This window comes from Sinohyriopsis cumingii, chromosome 15 (genome assembly GCF_028554795.1).
Source record: "Sinohyriopsis cumingii isolate HCF-2022 chromosome 15, ASM2855479v2, whole genome shotgun sequence".
NCBI classification, from domain to species: Eukaryota; Metazoa; Mollusca; class Bivalvia; order Unionida; family Unionidae; genus Sinohyriopsis; species Sinohyriopsis cumingii.
In genome coordinates this window covers 51,939,929-51,967,275 of record NC_142975.1, presented here as the reverse complement: position 1 = coordinate 51,967,275, position 27,347 = coordinate 51,939,929, and the positions used below count along the sequence as shown (strand labels likewise).

General features: G+C 36.4%; 1 protein-coding gene across 4 annotated transcripts in view; it reads left to right on the top strand.

Moving 5' to 3' along the window:
- LOC149781795 (AP-1 complex subunit sigma-2) overlaps positions 1-27,347 on the top strand; it is a 53,233-nt gene that overhangs the window by 5,274 nt on the left and 20,612 nt on the right. For 2 of the 4 annotated variants that reach the window (XM_089935952.1, XM_089935953.1), the window contains exons 3-4: positions 793-901; positions 4,959-5,096. In XM_089935952.1, coding sequence (XP_089792078.1) covers positions 793-901; positions 4,959-5,096 — 247 coding nt within the window. Of the gene's footprint in view, positions 1-792; positions 902-4,958; positions 5,097-17,828; positions 17,924-27,347 lie in introns of all 4 variants that reach the window. The other 2 variants (XR_016414785.1, XM_089935954.1) reach the window with 2 other exon arrangements.

Below are 27,347 nucleotides of genomic sequence, written 5' to 3'. Positions count from 1 at the left end.
TTCGACTAATGTGGGTATGTGAGAAAGCTTGCCAGTTGCTTCTCGTGGGTCGGTGGTTCTTTCCAGGGTTTTCCAGGGTTCTTCCTCCACCATTAATACTGGCCGCCATGTATAGCCTATCGTGTGCTGAAAAATGGCGTTAAACCCTACAGCAACAACTTCACTTCAGCCTTATTGGAGGGGGAGGGGGGCAAGAAACAAGGTTTATCACCTCCTACCTCATGCAATTAATTTACAACCTGATAGTCTGCTGCTATGTGTCAGACACCTGCACTTCAAATCTTAAAAAGATTCAGTTTAGTTTTGGAATGTCAGTATGACCCAATACCCCCTCCCCCCATTCTCCCTAAACCACTGCAGCACTTGGGAGAAATCCAAGTAGTCAAGAAATAATATATATTTGATTAATTTTCTTCATACCCAATTCATAAGATCTATTTGGAATGTAACTCCATCACATATTTACCTGTCACTTGTACTACTCCTGCTAGATACTGGTTTGTCTATCTGCATACGCCAAAGGTTGAGATGGAACAGACTTGATTGTTGGCTGATTTTGTTTTGAGATGGAACAAATTTGATCATTGGCTGAATTTCTTTGCTCCTCTTCTAAAGAGGTTATGAAATCCTACATGTAGAACTTCAACAGAGCATGTCCTTTAAATCCATGACTAATGTTGACATTTACAGATTTATAAATGGGTAGGTTGCCTTTTGCACTCCTTTTTTAATTATTTTTTACTCCAATTCCTTATACTTAGTTTCTCATTAAAAATGTCATTTTTATTTCAGATATGCTAGTCTGTACTTTTGCTGTGCTATTGAAGCTGAGGACAATGAATTGTTGACCCTTGAAATCATTCACAGATATGTGGAATTACTGGACAAGTATTTTGGAAGTGTAAGATACTTTTAGGCATTTTTAACTTGCCTATTGATAATACTCAAGTGTTTGGAATTTTGTGCAGATATTCTTAATTGATCTATACAACATTTTACAAGTTCATATGACATAACTTATTCTGAAGATATTTATATATTTATCTGTATCATTTTTCTCCATTACATTTTTATTGTCAGAATCATGGAGTATTTTACGATACAGAACATCCTTATACTGCATGAAATGGGCATCTAAAAATAGTATTTATGGGTAACTGCATTTGTATGGGAAAATATGAACAAGGTTTTTATATGGATACTGCATGACCTGTGGGAGTGAAATAACCATCATTTTCTTGTTCTACCAAAGGCTTAAAACATATATGCTACAAAAAACAAGGTAATTGAATTTATGCTGTATTGTCTGTCTGTCTGTCTGTTCCTTTTTTTAAAAATCATATAGCATGCACACAGAACAGTCAAAGTTGTTTGCAGTGGGTGCTGATAGTGTTAGGACTCTGTGGTCGTAAACTAAGTAATAGAGTTTGTATGTGATTTGGATTTTTAACATTAATATTTTTTTCAGTCCTATCAGTGCAATGTCTGCAGTTTGGCAGTGTATAGTGATATCTATCACTGGGCATCATGTAGCAGACATGTAGCATGATGTCCCACCCAGTCACATATTCCTGACACCAGGCCGACCAGTCCTAACACTAACCTCTTAATGCTGAGCACCTACCAAGGCAGCTCTTAGTACCATTTTTGTAAGTCTTTGGTATAACTCAGCTGGAGATATACCACATCTGAGGCAGACCATCCAACAACTTGGTCACCAGAGCGGTCTAGTTATAGAAAGAATCAAAACCAACAAGTTTTTAAAAAGTAACATAATTTAATAATCATAGTTATAAATGAAAATTCTTTTACACAGCTTCAAGAGTCTATTAAAACTATCTGTCGCAACATGCCTCATGTGACAGATTTTAGTACTCAACCTAATATTTCAAAGTACCTATTCCAAGTGACCTAACTCATCCAATAAGAATTAACTTAATTCATCAAATATACCACCTGACTGATCTGTCCAATGGGAAGAGGCAGAAACTCATAAGCATATTACTAATAACTTTATTATTAGTAACTATTAACATAAGTATCTATTTATAGGTCCTATGCAATTTTACCTTCTTTAATATCTTAGAATCGACCCTATGCACATATGAAATTCAGCTATATATAATCACTACAATTTGTGCAATGAATAAAACCTATAAATAAACCTTAACAAAATCATCTACCAGGAATTACAAAATATATAGATATACATAAATATAGACCCAGATCTGCCAGTACATAATGTAATGTCTGGTATGGGTCTTTGCAGTTGGATTTATCTACTAAGTTAATATTATACAATATCTAGACTGCAATCCTCAAAGCAGCATGGCAGATAAAGTGATCACAAAGTTTTGTTACAGATAAATAGATGCACAAGGCAATGACAGTGTCCACTTTCGTTGCAAAATAATTGCAGTGATGATAATGTCTGCCAGGGATATCAGGATTAATGAGTAATGACTATCTGAATTTTCATAATTTCCTTTTATCAACATTTAAAAAAAAAAATATTTCCAAAAATATGCGAAAGGAAGTTAACATATCCTTATTGCATGTTTATACCATCTAGCCTTGAAAGTTGAAATAAAACCCTCCAAGTAGCATGTGAAGAGTAGTGACAATGAACTCGGTTCACATAATACCCCTTTATGAAAATTTATCTGTATCCACCAAAAGTTGGATTGTTATTATGTTATTTTAGATGGTCTGGACAATTGATGTTTTGAAATTAATTTTTAGAAAGAACTTGATTTTAATAGTCTAGAGTGCCTAAAAATAATTTTAAGAACAACATCTACACCACTCCCTTGATAACCTGCGCCCTGATAACTTGTGAACCCGCTTATAATGCTGTGTCAGGCGTGGATCCCATTTTTTAAACCCGAAAATACCCCAAAAATGTATCACTATTTGTTGAACTTGAAGAAAATCGCGATCAAAATTTATGACGGAAACTTTGATGTATTGCTCGTTTTATCGTTGAAAACGGTAGATATGACCAGGAAATTGTAATCAACACTATGAAATATCAAATTTAAAAATAGCTCATACAATTTTTTACATTTTCTTTCCAAACGAAATTCCTAGTACACCACAATTAACAATATGTAAGGAAATTTTGATCAATGAAAATGTCACTTATGCCAAGTGGAGGCAGTACTTTAATATATAAATACAAATTAAATAATTTTGTTATCAATTGAAATTTGTGTTCTAGTTCCATCTTTTAGTTCTTTTAAGTGTAATCGTCATAAATGCAATGTGTCATCTTGTAATTAAACGTAAAATGCTATGTCCGCTATGTATCTAATTTTTGGAATGACTTATCAAGTAAACATCCTTTGTTCTTATGCCACTGGGTTTTAAGAAATAGGGAGAAAAAAATTGTTGACTTTTCTTTACAATGGATCACGAATGTTTGCAGACATTTTTACTCTTCTTAGGATCAGAAGCGGGTTGGGCTTATTTTGGGAGACACCCTGTCGCCTCTGGGTTTCTCAAACTTTGGGGTAGGATGGCTTTGGTGTGGGGGCTTATTATCAGAGAAATACAATACCAGGTGATTAGCCTACATAGATAAAGGGTACAGTTTGCTAATATAAATGTAAATCACATAGAAGAATACAAATTATTTTAAAAAATTACCATGGGTCAGTTACATATGCATATTGACTATGAGATGTTTTGGATTGTTTTGCTTAAACAAGGTGGGTTTTTTTTAAAACTTAGGAAAACGCTTTGTTATTGGGAAGCATTATTGAGTCAATTTTCCAATAGGGTTGGTGGCTGTAACATGAACGGTTGTAATATTTGGTTAAAAAGCTTCATTTGTACATATATTTCCTAAACCGCTTGATTGATTCTCAGCATACACTGCATCAAACATTATTAAGGTTAGTCAATTCATTCAAGAGTATGCTCACCTATCCCATTTCTTTGGGGGGCAAGTTACAGTCATTGAAAATTTGCATTAATATTTTTGTTAGAATTGTTTAATTTGCTTATATTCCCAAAACTCCTCCATAGATTGGATTGAATCGTTTTGAAGCCGAGATGTTTCATTTATATAATATGCATGATCTTCCCTTTTACCTGGGATCAAGATCCAAGCGATAGAAAAATTGTGTCAGTGTTATGGCTAAAGTTTTTAATTTATTTACATTTCCTGGATTATGATCATGCATCGAATGAATCATTTTTAAGCCAAGAGAGCTTATTCAGTGATATGAAAGATTGTCTCTGTCATCTTAAGGTTGATGTCTGATTAATAGGAAAACTTTTGATGTTTATATTTATTATTTTTCATCTGCTTAATTTGCCTAAACCTTTTGATGGATTTGTTAGGATGAATCATTGGTATGCTAAAAACTCTGCAACAAATGGTCTCCGGGGTCCCAAGTGGCCGAGTGGTCTAAAGCGCTGTCCGTTACGGATCACTGCCATCTCACCTCTGTCTGCGTGGGTTCGGGTCTTGGATTCAGCCAATGTGGGTATGGGAGAAAGCTTGCCAGTAGCTTCTCATGGGTCAGTGGTTCTTTCCGGGGTTTTCCCGTGTTCTTCCTCCACCATTAATACTGGCTGCCATGTATAGCCTGACATGTGCTGAAAAATGGCATTAAACCCTACAACAACAACAACAATAACAACAACGAATGGTCTCAACTCTTAAATCTTTCTGATAAGGTTACGATCATAGAAATATTGCATTAATGTTTTGGTCAAAGTTTTTTCATTAGACCTTATTTCGTAAACACATTTATAAATTTGCTCATTCATGAATAAAATTATTATGATGCTAAGACAATTCTGTGACATGCTTGCTCAGCCTTGTGACCTTGAAGAGAAAGTCTCATGTTTGACATCAGTGCTCTGATTGTATATTCAACATGCAGGCTCTTGAATTATTGCATTGAGTGTTGTATACATGTATTACCATGTTTTGCTTTGTATTTCAGGTATGTGAGTTAGACATAATTTTCAATTTTGAGAAGGCATACTTCATGTTAGATGAGCTGCTACTTGGTGGAGAGGTGCAAGAGACCAGCAAGAAGAATGTACTGAAGGCCATAGCTGCACAGGATCTTCTACAGGAGGTGAGTTCTCGACCTTGTCTTTTTCATTTTTGCATGATCGTCATGTAACTGGCATGGGGGGGGGCGAGTGGCCGAGCGGTCTAAAGCGCTCACCATTACGGATCACTGCCATCTCACCTCTGTCTGTGTGGGTTTGATTCTTGGATTCGGCTAATGTGGGTATGTGAGAATGCTTGCCAGTAGCTTCTCATGGGTCAGTGGTTCATTCCGTGGTTTTCCTGGGTTCTTCCTCCACTATTAATACTGCCTGCCATGTATAGCCTATCGTGTGCTGAAAAATGGCGTTAAACCTAACAACAATGACAATGTAACTAGCAAAGTTTGAGAACCATTCAACCTGTTCTGATGCAGTTTGATATATACATTGTCTCATAGACTTTCATGTCTTTTATGAGTCCTGACTTTGGTTGCTTATGGTAACTTTACATTAATTTGTTGGATTTCAATCTGACTTGACATGTGGCTCCAGATTGATGAATTCAGTGTCCCATAGAATCATTTCCAGGAAGTACTATCCTGTTTGCCCACTATACAGACATTGGTTTCTGCTGTATAACTTTGATAAGTTTTGTTAGATTGCAGTCAAATTTGGCATGCAGATTATATTGATAAGTCCTTGAATATGTTCATTTCCAGCATTCCACAACATTTATAGGGGTTGTGACCCCTGATTGCCTACCCTTCCTACTTGTTTTCAACAGCATAACTTATTTAAGCTTTGTCTGATTTCATATTGATGCAGCCTTGAAAAAGTTTGATTTCCGTTGTTTCATTGTGTAATCTGCAGGAGTTGTGGCCCTTGAGTGCCTATTTGCCAAACTTTGGTTTCCACAGCTTAAAGTTTATACATAGCTTTGTTGGATTTCAGAAAAATGAAGCCTGCAACTTTTATACTGACGAGACCTTACATGAGTTGAATTTCAGATATAATTACACATTATCATTTGGAAAAGTTGTGACCTCTGAATGCCCATAGTTTTCAAATTTTGGTTTTCCAGTTGATAAAGACATGGTTTTTGAGTTGATAAAGACTAGATGTTGTTGGATGCATGCAGTTAAATGTGCAATTCTGTTTGCTGGCCCAGATACATAAATAGTGATGCATGTTTTAATATTCTTTGACCCGTGTGTTTCTGTTCTTTTTCCTTTGAGTCACCTATGCTAAATATATTCTGCTTTTTATACCTGTTTTATGTGTAATGATTTTATTTTTAAATTTAATTTACATTTTTCATGACTTCATAGCATGGATTTTCTTTTTTTTTCCCATATCACATGTCAGAAAATTTTTAAAAGATATTTTGATATCAGATTTAACTTTGTTACTGACATCTGTCCTGGTGCCCTGAGTGGCAGAGTGATCTGAAGTGCTCTCCATTATGGATCATTGCCATCTCACCTCTGTCTATGCGGGTTCGAGTCTAGGATTTGGCCAATGTGGGTACGTGAGAAAGCTTGCCAGTAGCTTCTCGTGGGTCGTTAGTTCTTCCCAGGGTTTTACCGGGTTCTTCCTCCACCATTAATACTGGCTGCCATGCATAGCCTATCATGTGCTGAAAAATGGCATTAAACTCCACAACCACAATGACATCTGTCCTGTTCTGCCAAGGCCTTTATATGTTGTTCAGCCCAATATACATGAAAGATTACTCCCTGTAAGTGATAATGCAAAGTTCCAGCAACAGCCTTTAATTTCCTTGTTGAAATTGTTGTCATTGTTTACACACATTACTGAATTCCTCCTGGCAGTTTAGGCTCATTGTCTTTTGTGGTATTAGTGTAATTATTAAACAAAACACTTGTTTATGGTGTACGGAAGTGATAATTAATAGAAGAAGAAAAGAGCTAGCAGCAACTTTTGAGCTTTGATTATATTGCAAGTAACCTGTTTTCATCACTAAGAATAATTTAGTGTATTTCCAATGAAATAGAGTGTCACATGAGATACATTAGAAAATAATAAGTTCATTTCAAATCAATATCATAAATACAGCTGAATTTAAAAGATAAGGAGGATATATTCTAATTGTAGTATTCATTATCTGCTATTATTACATTGCCATAGCTTTTGAGACAAATGACAATGTCATTATTTCCCCTTTCCAAAAGTCAAGGATGTTTGATTCAGAGCAGATGATTTAAATCACTCCCCCCTCCCCAGAAAAAAATGTTTTTTATAACAAATGATTTTTATTTTCTTTTGCATATGCTAATAAACTGGACAGATTTTGTGACCTAAATCACTGGTAAATAGCATTGGAATGTGGGTCTCAATAAACTTGTTTGATCTGCTCAACTAATTATAATTGTGTGTTTGAACATACATTACAAAAACAATCAAAATGTAAGTCTGATTTCTGAATAAACAGATGTAGGATGATCGGATCTGCTCATGTAATTTTAATCGCTAATTGTGTCTTTGAAGTTTGAACATTTAATTTATTATTAGTTTCAAAAGGCTAAATATAGCGTATTGTTGGGTGGGCAGACAGTGCAGGTGCTGCTGGCACCAGAGGTCTTCAGGCTCCAAAACCACAGGCCCCAGAAGCCTTGAGTTGCCAAAACCCCTGAAGGCCATTGTCATTGTTTGGGTGCCATTTGTTCTTCCTTAGAAGGCCACTGGCACAAATGGTTTCCTTCATGTCGATGATATGATAGTTATGGATTTGGGATTCTCACTTAAAAGATAGATTTTAAAAATAAATGATTTTGTGGCTTTTTAACACTCCAGTATAAACTATAAAGATGGCATAACATATGTTCAAGTAAGAAGAAAAGCATTGGCTGATCTCTTAAACCTGCAGTCTGTGATTCGCTATATTACTGTATGTGCAATGCCTGGAAGAAAACAATACTGTGTGTGGCTCCACTTTGACAAGACTGTCACTCCTGAGAAAGCTTGTATTCACTACATAATTTTATCCTGTGACCTGATAAATTTCATTTTAAACAGAAAAGAATACAAATGCAACATAATTCCAGTCTTTGACATCAATCCACTTCCTACAATCAGATTGTGTTTCTTTTCCCTTGACTTTGTGCATTTATACAGTCACGTTATTTAGAAGCTTAACACTTTGTCAACTTAGTTGTCTTTTGACAATTGGATCCATTTCTTGGTTGTACTAATTAATTTCCTTGATTTTGAGAGTTTTAGGGTATCACTATTGTATTGTTTTTTGTATTTCATTTCTATAATAGTAACTAATCTCAGCATAAGTAATTCCTGCAATGTTGTTCTTGTTCATTGCTTTATATATTTTCTTTCAGCCTTTTACCTCAAAAGTAGGCATAAAAATGCAGCTTTGGACACTAACACCACCCATCTTGAATGAGTGGAATGTGGACACACTGATGGTTGCCCCAACTTTTGTTGGTGGTCTGACAAGGTTTGGGACTGGGTGGAAAGTCATTGTGATTATAGGGCCAGGAAGAAATGGGTCCACCTCTTCATTTTATTCTATGAAGAACCTCCTCCATTCCCCGGAACGGATTAAGGCATTTCCCAGTGAATGGAAATGTTTGGTGTTAGGAAGCAGCCTGCTTCCACTATAGTGGGATCTCAGCATTAATGAATCTTGGCATTTCTCATGTGTAGAATTGCCAGCCCCAAAGAGCAAACCCCGCGTTTCTGGTACAAGAAAAGCATATGTCATCTTCTTGCAAGGTAGACCTTGAATCAGTGCATGATCTCGTTCTTTGGAGTTGAGTTCTCCAACAGAGACTCTCCAATAAGGTCTACATCATCTGGCTGGTCCTGGTTGTTGTTTCATGACTGGCACCAAATTGCATGTCATATGACAGTCAATAATGATCTGTCACAGGGCACTGGGTACCAAGCACTGGCGCACTGGGAAATGTTTCTGGTGACAGTCATGGAAGGTATATCACTGAGCATGGGTCTTTGGACACCAGGCACTGGATGATGTCCAAAAGACATTCACCAAATTACTGGGCAGTAAGCATCTGTACCAGGCACTGGGCACCAGTCGCCACTCTCTGGGTAAAGTGTACAGTGTTAACTTCTGCTTTCAGTCTTGGATCATTGAGTACTGATCAGGTATTGGACATCAGCCTTTAGACTGAGTATCAAGTTTTGACCACCAGTTTGGAGGAAAAGATCTGTTTATTTCCATCATTTTCAATGTTTCCATTCATTACCTGTAGGGAATGGACTTGCAGTCTTGAGAACCAGTCTGACCGGAGGGATTAGAATGTTTCCTATTCAGTATCTATGGAGTTTGAGGCTCTCACCACTTAGCAGCAAATTGACAAGATCACCTTTTCTAACTTTGCTACCCTGGATAAATTTTCTGTGGCTCCATGGATTGGCAGACTTAGACTGCCATTTGCTGTTTCCTACTGTGAGTGTAGATCAAATGATGAAATAGTCCTGCCTTGCTTCAAGAGCAAAAACAGGATGATAAACTATTGATTTTTGTTGATTAGGACAAGTTATCAAAGGAACTTTTCACTGGGTTGCATCTATTGGATTTGCCTCCATCCAACTCAATGGGTCATGTGTTGGATAAGGAATAGCTGTGGATTTTTAAATAAGGCAGTAAACCACATTTACTTCCTCCAGATCTGTGTCCCAAGCCATTGGGATCATCCAATTTGGAAGGGCTTTCCAGTATGCAGCCGAAGTTACACCTCCTGTTATCCACTCATTCAACAATGGTGATGGGTTGACTCAAATGGTGTCTAGGCCAAGAAAAAGTCAGACACCCCCACCCACCACTTCAAAGCTTGGTCTCAGCCAGTAGCTCTTGACCATGTACCCACTTGTCATTTAAGACCACTCCAGGATTCGAGTGCCTCCCATGTGGATATCCAGGCAATTACCTGTGCTTGTCTCTAAAATTATGGTTTCATAGCTTTGGGACTCAGTTTGTGGACACCATCTACCACAGCCTTATATTGGCTGCCTCTTTCAGTCTGCTGAAGGAGGAATCTTTTTTCTCCATCTGCCTTTCAGACTGTTAGAGGTCATGGCCACAACATCAAGACAAATGCTCTCATTGTCTGTTGCACTCTCTGCAGAACTCCTTCACCCCTAGAGGGATACAGCCTTGGAGATATCTTAGGTTTTGCTTGAACACAGTCAAAACCTTTCATGGGTTACTTCTCTTGATGTGGAAATGCTAGTTAGACAGCTGATCCCAACATTGGCCTAAGCATTTAATGGATCAGTAATGCCAGTACCTGACCATAGTAATTGGCCTGGCTAAACTGAGGAAGAAATGCCCCTATTCGGGAGATTTAACATCTCCCCTTCCTAAGCATTTTAAACAGGAAGACAGAATCAGAATCTCTGTTATCAGGTGAACAGAAGGATCAGGGGAGGAAGTCAGCAGTCGTCCCCATAGCAAGCAATTATCCACTCTTGACAAGTCCCCTTTTGCAAGATTTCATATGCAACCCCTCCAGTGTTTGACTCTCACAAACTGGATCACATAAGGACCCCCTGTCTGCCTGGATTCCCTTAAGGTCCATGTTTTGTTACCATTGGAGTTGGTGGAAATACCAAGCAGGTTTCTGAGTAGAGTTACAGTTCACTCCTCATGCTGGTTGTAGGTGGTGGGCCTCACCTAGAGCTCATGGGAGTAGTCTTTCAAGGCCTGTGGTCTTGGGAACATTGACAGTCAAGAAGTATGTGCTGTTTTCTTGTACTTCAGTATGTGTTGTTTTCTTGTACTTCAGTAAACTGCATAAAACGATGCTCTGTCATGGTTGCTATAGACAACATGTTGGTCATAGCAAACTGTAACTCCAAAGGGTGTGAGGACACTCTTGTGGCTTCTCTCTTGTTGGAAGTTTGAAACCTACTTCATTGGACAGCTTTGGATTAAATGACTCTTTGAATCGTCCACATTCAAGGGAAGCAGAATGTTATGGCAGACAGCTTGTCGAGACATGGGAGGGAAGTCATTACCTAATGATTTCTTGACCACATGGTAGCAGAGACATTTTTTCATGTGTATGGAAGTTCATTGTTACACTTTTTTTGTTTGCAATGAAACTGAATGACAAGCTTCTTCCTTATGTTTCTCCAGTGCCCGACCAGAGGGTTATGAGGTGGATTTTACAGTATACCTCATGTTTGTCAGAGAGTTGGGACTTTCAAATCACCACTCCCTTGTAGCCACAGCGATCATGGTTGAGCAATCTCCTCAACCTGTTGATCACCCATCACAGGGAATTACTTCTGTGGAGGGATTCACTGTCACAACAGAATATCCCCCACATTCTGGCTGGCTAATATCAAATGAATTATCTGCCAAGACCAGATTCAAACAAAGGCTGGCAAATGCGTTATCTGTTCTGAGACAATCAACTTCCAAGATTTACAATGCCAGGTGGAGAATTTTCTGTAATTGGTATAGTAGGAAATGCATTGATTCTATCAGCTTTACTTTAACTGCAGTTGCATGTTTTCTCATTATCCACCATTAAGGTCTCTAGAGCAGCCCTCTCTAAATCAGTTTATTAGCTCCATTATAGTTTCAGGCCCATATCTTTCAGAACTGAAAAGGTACTTCATTCTCCAGAGACCAGTCTTTCTCATGTTAATGCCAAGGTGGAACTTTTTTCTTTGATTGCTATCTAAAGCCCCTTTTGAGCCTTTGAGTGAAGCTTCCTTTGAGAATATTTCCCACTGAAAGAGTCTTCCTTTTCTTTGTGTTGGCAAGGAGAAGGTGTGAAATTCATGCTTTGTCAGTGGGAAAGGGTGGTTGTACTTTTCAGTGGTAGCTATGATTTGGTCTCTCTTCTTTGCCAACTGGGATTTCAGCCAAGAATCAGCAACCTATAGTAGCCTGTGTCCCAACCAAAGTCTCCAATCTTACTCATGTGTGCGTTGATCAGGAGACGCTATTGCCCAGTTAGAGCCTTATGGTTCTGTCTAAAGCAAGAGAAAAAGAAAGTGTTAGAACTGTCTTTATCTTCCTTCAAATGTTACCTCTGATATTTTGAGGTGGATTGTTCAGAACATTAAAAGAGCTGTTCAGTCTCTCACTGAAATTAATCTCTTGTGAAAATCAAAGCCCATGAATTCAGGACTATTGCTGAATTTTGGGCCATTTTGAAATGATTTTGCTTTTGAACATTTCATGAGATCTACCTTCTGGCATTCCAATTCCACTTTGTTTTGGTGTAATTTTCATACAATGGTGTACTAGAGTGAGTGTATTGATCCAATTGTATCAGCCCAACAAATTGTCAAGCCATTCTCCAGTTAGGAATAGAATAACCTACTAACAACAACTCTGAGTTCACTTGACAGCTTATCTTAGCCATCAGCCTCCCCCAAATTCAGCATTGCAATAATAACAGATAATGTATTACTGATAATAACATGTATTACTAACATTGAAATGTTGTTTTGTAGAGTATAAATCTAATCTTAATTATGTTATATTTAGCTGAAATTACTGCATAATTCCCTGATCCCTCCCCTCACATTATCACTACTTCTGAGTCGATGGTCATATCAACATGGGATTTTCACCCTCCAATCTCAGATTTAGGGCCTTAGGTGGCCAAGTGGTCTAAAGCGGTTGCTTTTACCAATCACCTCTATCCACTTGGTTTGAGTCTCGGACTCAATTACTGTGCATAGGCAAGTAAGCTTGCCAGTAGTTTCCAATGGGTATGTGTTTTTTCGTGGTTTTTTTCTCCAAGTTCTTTACCGACAATTGTACTGGCCACCATGTATAGCCTACCTTTCACTGAGAAATGGCAATAAACCCAAAATGTCAATAATAACTAATCTATCCAATATTGCCACCACAGAACCTGTTGTGAAGATCATATGGTTACTTCTCCTTGATGGAAAGTCATAGTAACATTGGATTTTCACTGGAAGACAAGTTTGTTAAGAATGAAAATAGTGTTGATCTGATGTTAAATCTACTCCTTCCAAATGGAAAGTTAGATTTGTACCATGTCTAGATGGCCCTGAATGAAAGTGATGCTGATTTGATATCCATTATGGAACCATGGTGACCATGAAAATCTTGTCATTGCTAATCCTCTGGAAAAAAATATGTGTTTTCGGTTGGCCTACCATCCATGTTTTTCTATTGCCGACCTCATAATATTTGTCCCCGGGGTAAATTTTTTTAAGATTCCTGAAATTGATTTTTGCATCTAATTGAGCTGGTTTAGCCCAGTACTTGAAATACTTAGTACAGTATATATTCCACACTCTATATATATATATATATATATATTCAATAAACTGACAACTTTGCTTTTCACCAAAATATGTATGAAATAAAGTTGGTCCTTAATGAATATGCTGCTTGGCATACATCCAGTATGGCTGCTGTCTTGAACATATTGAAATCTTGTCACGGATTTTCCAGGATAGATGCTCATATTGGCATGCATTTTTTTTTCTCTTTCAAAGTCATCTAATGAGTTCTAGTTTCTCCTAAATGATAAAGTTGACAGTCTTACTCCAAATACATCTGCCAAAGCATTTAATTGGAAAATCTGATTACTTAAGAATATCGGAGATGGTTTCAACAATTAGCACTTACACGGAAGAAATGGTGTTAACTCTTGGAAATTCATTTCATACGGTAGAGTGTCAGTCCTTTTGAGAGACTTTGTTTACTGCTGTTGTTGAATGTCATTAGAAAACAAAAGTCAGTATTGAATAATTTATTAAAATTTTAAATTTTTTATATTAAAATAATTACAGACTTGAACAGATAAAGAACATGATTTCAGTGCAAGCAGTAATAGTCACATTCTTTACATTCAGGCCCACACAAAAACCTTGCATTCAGGCCCACACAAAAAATAGATGTGTTTTAAATTGGCCTACTATCCATGTTTTTCTGTTGCCAACCGTATCATATTTTTCCCGAGGTGATTTTTTTAGAAAGATTCCTAATATTGATTTTTGCATCTAACTGAGCTGGATTCGCCCAGTACTTGAAGTGCTTAGTACAAATATATTCAACTCATTATACATAGTATCTAACTAGCCTGAACACTTTCGATTCTACATGAGCCTTTTTCAAAGGCAAATACAAAATAGAGACAAGATGTACAATAAGAACATAAAAACCATCGAGGTTACAAAACCTTACATTACTGTACCTACAGGAATAAAATCTTGACATTTTCATTGTTGTTTCAATTAATTTACTTCATCTTGATGCATGTAGAGTCGAAAGCACTCAGGCTAATTAGATACTAGTTTAACACTGTTTGTTCATTGTAAGTTTTTTGCATTTATCTTAAGCAATCCCAGATGCACATGATTTTTTGTTGGATCCGGTGCACTTGGCAGGGCTGTTATTCACCTTTTTTTGGTATTCTTTATATATATATATATATATATATATATATATATATATATATATAACTACCCTGATTTTAAGAACAGTGCAGTAGGAAATGCATTTATTTTTTGCCTCCTTATGATTTTCGCATAATGTAGACAGGCAATTATATCAAACAGTCATCTTTGTAAATATTCTCTCTTATGCTTGGTTTTTAATATTATTGTGCTTTTTTTCTTATTTCAACCTCTGTTCATTCAAATCATACATGGATGTATATGCTGTTTGCTGTTTTATTCATTGCATGTTGAAATTAGTGTCATTTTTCAAGATGCTTCATTATAGCTTTGTTCTTTGGTTTCATTCCAACTTTTGCTTGCAAAGCAGTTTTGTTACATGGATTGATGGTGTCTGTTAGGAAGTGGGGGGAGGGGTTTGGTTGCATTATCTGATACTGTTGCTTAAAGTCTCATAAAAGTTTGTATTCATATAAAGTACAACACCTTTCAGTGAAAATTGGGTCACTGACCTATATTTCATGATCTTGTGATTTTGTAACACCTTTGTGGTTAGCTCATTTTCACAGGCACTATTACCTGTGGAGTTACATAATGTCCATCATGAGGAGTCTCAAAGACAGTGTAAACTAGGTTACTGTGAACTATATTTTATTGTTCATTGATTTTTCTTTACATTTGTTCCCCATTTCCTAGAGGTAGTTCATTCAGATGGATTGAAATATTCTGTAATATTATTGATATATGAACATGCACGGTGATAGGTAGAATTAACATAGCAAAGTTTATTCAGAAGTATTAATGCAATACCTGTTTCTAAATATTTCTCCCATTTAGTTGTTTGTAAAGAATCGGAGTATGTTTTTGAAGTACATTTTGTCCTCTACATGATACAATGTAGCAAGCTTTTTTTATATGAGTTTTAACATGACTGAAACATTGGCACTAGAACTTACTTATAAGAGGAATCTGATTGCAAACTACACAGATTCAGATCTGCCATTGCATAATGTGCCCACAGATCTGGTTCTGTGCAATTTGTTACTAATATTCAGAAGAAGAAATGACATAGACCCTAATCTACGGGTGCATTATGATATGTCAGGTCAGGATCTTTATTATTTGCTATTTAATTTGACTTATAAGCAAGTGTATATGGTATGTTATTCTTTATATACACTTGAGAATTGCATATATTTTTTGTATGTAGTTTATTTTTTGAAAAGTGCAAAATGTATTTTTTGTTGGAATGTTTATTGTGTAATATTGTTGATAATTGTAGTTTAGTCAGTTGCTGATTGTTACAATATTCTCAATTGTTGGTGCTTTATAAGGTTGACTGATGAGAAATATTGTGGAGGTTTTAAATGCTTTTAAAGAGGTATTGAAGACAGTTTTGTTTCATAATTTTAAAGGATACAAGCGCTGTTGTGAGTCGTGTTAAATATATCACCATATGGATATGGCAAGAAGTCCATTTATTAGTATTTTTTCCTGTAATCACTTCACTTGATATATTTTAAGTATGCCCACACCTCTGCATAGTAATCTTTGTGTCTGTTCATCTGTCCATCCATCCTTAAATGCTGTATCTATTACCAGACACAATTAGTTCTGCAGTATTTGATAGATTGCCATCAGACTTGGTAATAAATGTGGCCATTGCTGCAAGATGCACAGATCAACAAATCCTGTATTTTTGGTTAGAGTCCCTTTTTTTCTTGTAGCTTATATCATTGTATGACACATGTTGCTTATTGCATTGTATGACACAATCTCATTGATACAGCTGATCATACAGTTTTTGATGAATTGCCATGAAAAATTATAAATATTATGATACTGGTAATCACCCAAAGATGACAAATTACTTAGTTCCCTCAATTTTTTTTACGGTTGTTGCCGTTTTAGTCCTGATGCTAATTACAGGTGCTTCAAGTTCTTTATGGATTGAAGTGAGACTTGTTGCATATTGTGGAATCTTATTGACAAATCTTGGTGCTTCTTTGATTTTTGTGAGAGTTATTGCTCTTTTTACTCGTCTGGGTGCGTTGTATGACAGAAGTTTCTGAATGCAACAGTTCTGGTGGATTGCCATGAAACTTAGCATATATTATGGTTATCATACAAAAATATGCATATTGACCAATGATTGTGCTGTCACTATTTATGAAAGTTTGCCCCTTTTTTAACCTATAGATTCGTATCCATCATAGGATAGGGTAGGGGTGTTTTGGTTTGTGTTGCTGTTGTACAGCATAGCAACACAAGTAGGTTATTTAGTGCCAAAGCAACTGGACTACAGTGCCTTGTCCAAGGACATGCCATGGTAGCCAGCCCATGATGATTCATTCATAGAATGATTATGTCATTGTTTCATAACAGTATCCTTTCATCAGTTATAAATCTCAAGGATTTGGTTTTGTTTTGGATGTTTTTTTGGCATAGCAGCACAGTCAAGTAGGTTATTTAGTGCAATTGGAATAAAGTGTCTTGCCTGTGGCATGGCGGTTTTGTGGGAAAGGCGGGTGTATATTTATGAGGGCAAATTTCTCAGGATTACTTTAGACAAAGATTGATTCATGATGTCAGAAAGATTAACCTAATTTAGCTTTATGCTAGGTTGCTGATATTTCTGTACATCATAACACTGCAGTATGCTGTCGTATTTGTTGGAGTTTGACCACACAGAAAACTTTGACCCATATCATGCTACAAGTATTTAACTTTCCTTATTTTTGAAACAGGGATTGGCTAGTTGTTTTTTTTCCATATGTAGTTTATCATCAGTGGAAAGTAAAACATTGTAAGCTGTTTCAGAACTTAAAGATTTGCAATGATTGTCAGAAAGTGAAGGGAAATGTCTGGAATAAACATTATTTTAAAAAATGATCGGAAAAGCTGCAAAATTACTAGTACTGAGGTAAATTTGCCAACTCATTTGGGGTCACCCTGTTTTTATCAGCTTAGTGAGAGCCAAGTATATTGGCATACTGCTATATCCTCATACAGTTCACATTATCCCTGTACATAATTTGTATTGTTAGTATTAACCTCATCTTAAGCAGTCTTCTTCCTACATGTCAATATGTATTGTAATACACAACCTATCTTATGATATATATCAATACATGTAGAGAAAAAATGGCAAACTATTCATCTTTATTCATGTCTGTTGATGTTACATTTGTCAAGTAGATATTGTTTTGAATCAATGCTCCGCCTTTAGTATCACTTTGTTTCACCGTGGCAAAACTGGTGATGTATTGATGAATCATTTCACCTCTACAGACAGTGTATCTTCTATGTGAGAATGTATCGATGAATCATTTCACCTCTACAGAGAGTGAATCTTCTACATGAGGATATAGCAGGTTATTTAGATATATTGCAATTTGCTTTTTTTATTTTCTAAGGATGAGGCAATAGACAGTGCACTGAAAGAGTATGGGTTATCATAACCATGACCTTGTTACTGACCACAGGCTGCTGGACACTGGTCACTCAGTGGGTAGTAGATGGACAGATATTACCAATCTTCAGTCTATCCCTCTGAATGTATTGCATCCCATCTTGAAGCTTGCATTCTTTGATTTGTGATTTTTCCAAATTTGCATGTTCATTATGTTTCTTTCATGAATGTCATCTTCTGTTCTTTATTCAGTTTCTTCTTAAACCACCCTATGGTCAGTTGGAGGGAGTACCATTTATACTCACTTATTAGTCAAGTCCAACCGCAAACAGTATATACCATGATATGCCATCCTTTAATACACAACATCAGATCTGGGTCTGTACACTTTGCAGTTTGACTTATAAGTGAGCATATTCGGTAATTTTGTAGTGGCTGAGATGGAGTATAGATGGTATTGTGTGGCTCTTTCAGCATAATGTAGTACCATATATATTTGCTTGTAAGTCCAGTCCAGCTGCAAACTGCACAGACCCAGATCTGCTATCACATAATGCACTGACAGATCTGAATCTTGTAAGAATAATCAGTAGAACAAACAGAAGAGATTCTGACCTGCAGATGCATTATGCTAAGGCAGATCAGGATCATTGTTGTTTGCAGTCTTACTCTACCTATAAGCGAGTACATACTGTGTTCTTGTCATCATAGTAATGTAATTTAACAGCTGATTCAACTGCTTCCATTGCAAGAGAGATCATGATTTTGAATGGTCAGTGTCTTGGTCAAGCATTTTTCAACTACAGTTATGATCCAGGTACCTGCTGATTTGCTGCCAATTCTGTAACCTTTCTTGCAACTGTACTTTTTATTTCAACTGCTAGTACATAGCATCTCAGTGCAACCATTGATTTTGTCAGTTCAGCAGTTCAACATGAAAATTATGCTCATCCAGTGTGATGCCTCCACAAAGGGTTTATCAGAACTTACCTGTATGTGTTTTGGGTTTTTGTTTCTTCAGTTAGTACTACCAGTAAATGTCGCGGGTGTACTCATTCAGCCCCTCTGAAGCCATCTTTGTGTGCCTTATAGTTTATTTTTAACCTGATTTTCACTTGAATTCCGGGCAATGACAGTTTCATTTGCAGTGAATTCTGAAAACGTTCATCACTGTTCCTCATCTATAACAAAACAGTAACCAGTTTTTACCATAAACTTACATGTATGAAAATTCTGATGATTGTTCTTAGCTGTGAATTGATTCTATTCATTGAATTCGGTTATAGCCTTTTGTTATTTTGCAATCATTCTGTCCGTAAGTATTAAGATAAAACTTAACATATCTCTGACTAAAGTAATTTCTTGTATTTTCATTGGACAGTGCATGATGTGAAGACTTGGTATGCTACATCAGGTTTGTGTGATGTCATGTGATGAACGACATTATTTTGTCATGAAGTTAAATAGCATTTCTCAGCCACACTTTGCATAAAAATGAATGGAAATATTGTACAAAGATATTCTTTAGTCATTAGTGGGGTCTGTTAGTGCCCCAGCGTTTTGTATTGATTTAGTTTCATTCCATGCTGGGTCATTTGCAAGTCATATAGCTAATGATACATGTACCAACATAATACTTGATTTGGTTTCATTCCACGCTGGGTAATTTACAAGTCATATAACTAATGATACCAACATAATACTCACACAGTACAAGTCTCCTTTAGTCCTTGTCACTTTGAACTATCTCTTTGATAGTCTGTCCATTTCTGCTCACTGAAGTCTTCTTAGCATGATAATACCAAAGGTTCCTACATGAAGATTTTCAACTTGTTGTCTTTTACAGTAACATGAACATGACCGTGTTAGATTTCCATCCATTCATCACTCTTTCTTGATACATTTTCTCTTTGAACATTAGCCATTTTGGTGTCTTGCAAAATATTTTTTTCTTTTAGTAATTTTTTTTAAATATCCAATTAAAATCATTCCTCTTTGGATACTGTACATGTAGACTTGGACAATGATGGCTGTGTAGTGTGCATGTAGCATTGAGCAATGATGGCTGTGTGGTTCACATGCTGAACTCACAACCAGAAATTAACAGGTTCAAATCCTACCAAGACCAGGTCATGTCAGCCATCATGGTGTGAGTCTGGGCAAGGCACTTTACTCCAGTTGCCTCATCACGGTGAGTCTGGGCAAGGCGCTTCTCTCCAGTTGCCTCATCACACTGAGTCTTGGCAAGGCACTTTACTCCAGTTGCCTCATCACATTGAGTCTGGGCAAGGCACTATACTCCAGTTGCCTCATCACACTGAGTCTGGGCAAGGCACTTTACTCTGGTTGCCTCATCACATTGAGTCTGGGCAAGGCACTATACTCCAGTTGCCTCATCACATTGAGTCTGGGCAAGGCACTATACTCCAGTTGCCTCATCACACTGAGTCTGGGCAAGGCACTTTACTCTGGTTGCCTCATCACATTGAGTCTGGGCAAGGCACTATACTCCAGTTGCCTCATCACACTGAGTCTGGGCAAGGCACTTTACTCCAATTGGCTCATCACACTGAGTCTGGGCAAGGCACTTTACTCTGGTTGCCTCATCACATTGTCTGGGCAAGGCACTTTACTCCAATTGGCTCATCACATTGAGTCTGAGCAAGGCACTTTACTCCAATTGGCTCATCACATTGAGTCTGGGCAAGACACTTTACTCCAATTGCCTCATCCCATTGAGTCTGGGCAAGGCACTTTACTCCAGTTGCCTCATCACAGTAGTCTCATGTGATGTGCCATTAAATGCCAGACATTGATACAGTGTAGCTGACCTCTCTTCATCTGTCAGTTGAGATGAGGTGGTGCTGTGTCACTTGCATATAGGACACAGATACCTAACCTTCTAAAGTGTAAACATCAACCAGATTGCATACCATATAGGACACAGACACCTAACCTTCTAAAGTGTAAACATCAACCAGATTGCATACCATATAGGACACAGATACCTAACCTTCTAAAGTGTAAACATCAACCAGATTGCATACCATATAGGACACAGATGCCTAACCTTCTAAAAACCAGACTGCATGCCATATAGGACACACCTAACCTTCTAAAGGGTAAACATCAACCAGATTGCATACCATATAGGACACAGATACCTAACCTTCTAAAGTGTAAACATCAACCAGATTGCATACTATATAGGACACAGATGCCTAACCTTCTAAAAACCAGACTGCATGCCATATAGGACACACCTAACCTTCTAAAAGGTAAACATCAACCAGATTGCATACCATATAGGACACAGATACCTAACCTTCTAAAGGGTAAACATCAACCAGATTGCATGCCATATAGGATACACCTAACCTTCTAAAAGGTAAACATCAACCAGATTGCATACCATATAGGACACAGATACCTAACCTTCTAAAGGGTAAACATCAACCAGATTGCATGCCATATAGGATACACCTAACCTTCTAAAAGGTAAACATCAACCAGATTGCATACCATATAGGACACAGATACCTAACCTTCTAAAAGGTAAACATCAACCAGATTGCATACCATATAGGACACAGACACCTAACCTTCTAAAGGGTAAACATCAACCAGATTGCATACCATATAGGACACAGATACCTAACCTTCTAAAGGGTAAACATCAACCAGATTGCATACCGTATAGGATACACCTAACCTTCTAAAAGGTAAACATCAGCCAGATTGCATACCATATAGGACACAGACACCTAACCTTCTAAAGGGTAAACATCAACAAGATTGCATACCATTAGGTCACAGATACCTGACCTTCTAAAGGGTAAACATTAACCAGACTGCATACTATGCCAGGGTCCACTGACAGCAGAAAGTATTATTATCAAGTGTATTGATTTCCACCCTATGGTTTAGAACCTTTTTATGTCATCTCAGTTAAGAAACTTCATGATGATGTACAAGACTTTGAGCCCTATTTTTTTAAAGTAATTTTATACTTTTCAACTTTTGTGATATTTCAGGTTTATGTTTTGTGGGGAAGACTATATTTTCCTGAAGATTTTTAGTATTTCTTTATACATGTACTTGTGTATTTAAAACTTTAAAACTTAAACTTGTAACATCATGATATAGCCACTATTGTGCTGACTTGCTTTTAAACCTAAATACATGCATGTGCATAGGTCTTCTGTTAATCACCCTACCTTCTAAAAGCCTTGTGGAATTTCAACAGCCATGAACTATTAATTTTGTCACTATGGTTACCACATGCCATAAGGTCATTATTTTTTTATTTCCTTCCCAGAGGGCAAATTTAGAAACATTTGACTTAGAGTGAGATTTTATAGTAGTTGGTGACTACACTTTATAAATCTAACCTCTGCATAGGTATATATGTAATTTCTAATGGATTTGAGGTTACAGCCATTGGCAAGGTTAGGGTGTGGTGCAGTGGAGGCAAAACAAAAAAGCATTAGTTTTGTGATTGCAGGCAGTCCAGATTATTTGTATACAAGGAGTGTACATATACATGTCTCCTTAGGATCTACTTGAATTATTAGTGTTTTCTCTGGAGCAAAAGACATTGAGCTGAAGTGGCTTCCTTAGCATATTTTGATTTCCTGTACTTTTAGGATTGATTTTTAATTTGGAATAGTATATAGAAAATTCACAGCCATTTTGTTTTAGACTGCTTTTATTTCCATAACTTAGTTTAAAATCCAGCAAGTCAGTAGGGAAAATATAGAGGATAATTCTAAGTTTTATGGCAAAGTAAAAGAAGAGTAAATATCTCTTTCTGCAGATGTTTAAAGCTTGACACAGCGTGACTTGAGGGAAACTACCTGTATGTAACATAAATCTTTTTCTGAATCATTATTAACTTCACTATTAGAAACATTTTTGTGGGTCTGTGTTTATTGATTAATCATCAGATTTTATAGATTTGTTGTTGTGTGTGGGGTATCATATTGCTTATGTGGTGGGATTGTGAGATTGTCCACATGATTAATGAATGGATGAATAGAGCATCTGTTTGGGTGAGAAACAGGCTGAATCAGGTAAAAATTTGCATTTAGTAAGTTATTGTATAACTCATTAGCTCCTCAAAAGAGAATCTGTGATAAAAGTTAGTTTTCATAGTGTCAGTAATATCAGACAGTGGTGGGTAGGGGTATATAAACCTTGTACAAATAGCACACGGTGATCACTTGAAAAAATGAAAGACCAAATCCCTCAGATGAGTTAAAAAGATCACAAAACTGGTCAGGGACAGGGTGCCACTAAATGGAAATTGTACCAATCTGACAGCAAGTGTAAAAGTATTGTTACTACTACTTACTCTGGAATGTATTGATATGGAGATTGATTAAAAGACTTCTTACTGTGTCTGGTTGGTCTTGAACAAAACTATGTGAAACTCAGGCATTCAGTATGACTGCCACAGTGGACATGTTCACAATATCACTAGTCCCCCTGAATGGATGTTGATACCTGCTTCTCTATGTATTCATATGGGCTTCTCACAAAACTGCTTGTGAAATGATCTGGTCTCCAACATGGCTGTCAAATCTTACCACCACTTCTCCAAAATTGATGACCATGGTATTTTCACCAAAAGACTTCAAATGTTTGGTTGGTCCAAAATAATGCTGATGATGGCCTAATTCAATTTACAATATGGCATTTGTGGTGGACATATAGAAATATTGTTATGGCTGCAGTACTTACTGCATAATGGATGACCATAGCAACATGGGGTTTCCACTAAAAATGCTTTTTATAATGTCTAGTTGGTCCTCAATGAACAAGGCTCCCATGCGACAGCCAGTATGTTCACTCTGTTGGTCAACAAAGAAATCTTGTTTTAGCTATTTCTTCTGAATATTAATAGTAACATGGTGTTTTCACTTTTAAAAAAAACCCACTTATAATATTTAATAGGTCCTATATGAAAATTGTACTGATCAGACCTCCAATATGGCTGCCATGGTAACCATCTTGAAAACCTTGTTACAACTGCTTCTGCTGAACATGTGGTATTATAGGCATGGGGTTTTCACTAAAATACTTCCTATGATAACTAGTTTGATGTGGATAACAGTGTTACTTATCAGACCTCCCAGCACTTGCCCTGTTTCCTATGATAACTAGTTTGTCATGAATAATACTATTACTTATCAGACCTCCCAACACTTGCCCTGCTGAAGGGATTATAATACTTACAGTTACATTAAAACACTTACTGCTATACTGGTATTTAATTGGTTCTGAATGAAAATAATGCACATATGACCACCAATATATCCACATCTTTTCCAAGAGATGCCAAATTGAGTGTGAAAATCATAAATAATTTAAGAAAAGATTAAACAGAAATATTATTTTAAACAAACCTCATAACCAGAAATATGGAAATATACAGTCTAGTAAAAACAATATCACTGACAGTCATATGCATATTCATTTACACATTTTCCAGTTTTGTAAATGTTTACAAGAAAACCATTTACACATATGAATGTTAACGTTTTAGCAGCAATTTACTGTTCTTATGTCTTGATATCAGGTTCAAGGTCAAAGGCCATGATAAAGTCTTTTGTCCGGCACTTAAGATATCTTGTCAACGTGTTAGCTGAAAGATAAGAAATATATTTGTTACCAGATATGGTTTGCTGGACTTTCTCAAGAATATCACAGATGTTTTCAATAATTAGCAGTTTAAAACAAAGAAATGGAATTCCTGGAAATTCTTTTCAGCCAGTAGAGCATCAGACTCTTTGAGGTAGTCCTATTAGACCCTTTAAGATACTCTTATTAGACCCTTTAAGATACTCTTATTAGACCCTTTGAGGTACTCCTATTAAACCATTTTGAGGTACTCCTATTCAGACCCTCTGAGGTACTCCCCTCAGACCCTTTGAGGTACTCCTGTTTACTTTTTGGTTGAAAAATGTTTGGCTGAATTTGAGTCACTTGTGTAACATTTTAAACTCTCAGCATCACCTCCAATTAGTACTGTTTGGAATGCATTTATATCTTTTTTCTCTCTCTCTTAGGCCAGATAAAAAAATATGGGTGGTTTTGATTATATTGAAGAAGGTATGTCTGTACAGACTTTTTTTGGGGGGTGTCTGAACAGATTTAAATGAAGCATAAAGTAAAAAAATGTGTCACTGGCATCCTGAATTTAACTGCAATCATGGTAGTTACATCCCATTACTGTAGGGTCAGCAGTTAAAAATAGGGGTGGTCATGTAACCAGAACCACACATACATTTTTATTTGGCTTTTTAAGTTTTTTTATTCTTTTACATTGTTTTTGCTTTGTTTTGTTATGTTAATGGAATGAAATGAATGTGGCTGATGGCTTAAGCATAAATGTGATTGTAAATAATCTTTCTTCCAAATTTGGAATGCCTAGATGTTGTCTTTTCTATTATGTAGCTCATCTCATTGTAAGGCCAAGTGGTACAAGCCCATAATTCATCCTGTGGTGCATTGCTAATTTTCTCTCAAAAGCTGCCAGAGAGATTTCAGCCAAACTTGGCATAGAGCATCCTGACGTAAAGGCCTTTTCATGTCGATAAAGATGATGCTAAACTGCATTGCCTGTGGTCATTGTTACTAAATATGAAAGACAAAAAATTAAAAGGTTTCTTATCCGAAACTAATGAACATAATTTGATCAAAGTTTACAGAAAGCTTTCTGGCATGAAGACAAATTATGCCAATCTGCCATCATGTATACTTGTAGCCGCTACAACCAAAACCTGCATGTTGTCCAACAGCAGCAGCAGTTTTCAACTTTTCAATAACTGCCAGACCAGTTTTCTTCAAACGATGTTGATCTGCCATTGGTAATTTAACCAAACTTTCCATAAAGCATCTTTGATGAAGAGCTTTAACATTTTCAAAGATGATTTCAGTCTGTCATCAAAAATAGCTGCTGCTGCAAATAATAGAACAACACAGAAGCAATAGAATTAGACCAAATTTGCATGAAGACCTTTCCAGTCATGCCAGTATGCCATCCAATATGACCACCATAACTTAAAGCATAAGAATATTTAAATTCTTCTAAGAAACTGCTGAGCCAAATTTGACTGAATTTGACAGAAAGTAATCATTTCCTAAGGCTTTCAAAATTTTATGAATGAGATCAATTACAAAAAGATGGAAGATCATGAAAGTGACCTCTGAAGAACATTCAGCAGTATTTGACAGAAAGCATTCCAGCATACTTATGCTTGTATCATTGATGCTGATCTGCAATCTAGTATGGCACCTATTACTAAGATCAAATCTTTAATGCACTTCTAATTAATTACTAAACAGAATTTGGTCAGATTTTACAAGATTGGTCCTAGATTGAATGCCTTTAGTTTTTTAAAATAATGATACTGTTTCACTATCAAATATAGCTGTCATTACAAAAAATAAAACATTTATGTAACTTCATTTCAAAGAGCAGAATTTGACCAACTTTGACACAGAAGGTTCTGGCATAGGGGCCTATCACTGTTGGTTAAATGATTCTGATGTGCACTAGTCTGTTAGATATAAACAAGTGGAGCAGTCTTATGCTGACTTGGATCTCTTGTTTCTCATAGATTCATTGCACTGGTTTGTAGTTTATATTAATTTCAAGAGGATGCATCAATTTGTAGCATGCAATTAAAGACCATTACAACTGCAAATTAAATGATTTCATAGCTATAAAATGTAAGATGCAACAACATAAAATATAACATAATATAAAATATATTCTGGCATATTACACAATTTGTAAATCATTTGAGCCATTATGTCATCATATAAGTGAATCTTTAGCATCATTATGTTGTTGCATGACACATTCAAGCTCTCTAAATCTTTAAAATATAATTTAGTGCCGTAATGGATGTTTTCTCAAGTTGTGGCTCATTTTTTTTATTATTAAACTCCAACTGCTACAAAGTCAGTTTTAATTATGTAGTTGATCCTGAAACATCAGAAATAAATTGCTTTTTTACCATATATACTTGCTTACAAGTCAAATACAACAGCAAACTGCACAAGTCCAGATCTGCCATTGCATAATTCAATGGCAGGTTAGGGGCTGTGCAGTTTGTTATGAGTAATCAGTGTAACGGTCAGCATGGACCCTGATATACCTGTGAATTATGTCATGGAAGATCAGGGTCATTGTTTGCAATTGGATCCCACTTGTATGCCAGTATATGCAGTATGTGCGAGGAAAATGTACATGTGTCTGCATGATTGCTCAGACTTGTTTGTACAGTTTTTATATATAGTATTTCTACTGTGTTTGAGAACCAGTCAGATAAACATGTCAAAATGTATCGCTTGAGGTGTATTCAGTCATTTCTATGGTAAATAGAAATGTTTAAAATTGTTATTATTATTTTTTTATTTAAAAAAAATGTAATGTTTAAATTCTTTTAAAAAATTGGCAAAATTACAGCATGGAATTATAATCAAGCATACTTTTCATTGAAAAAATACCATT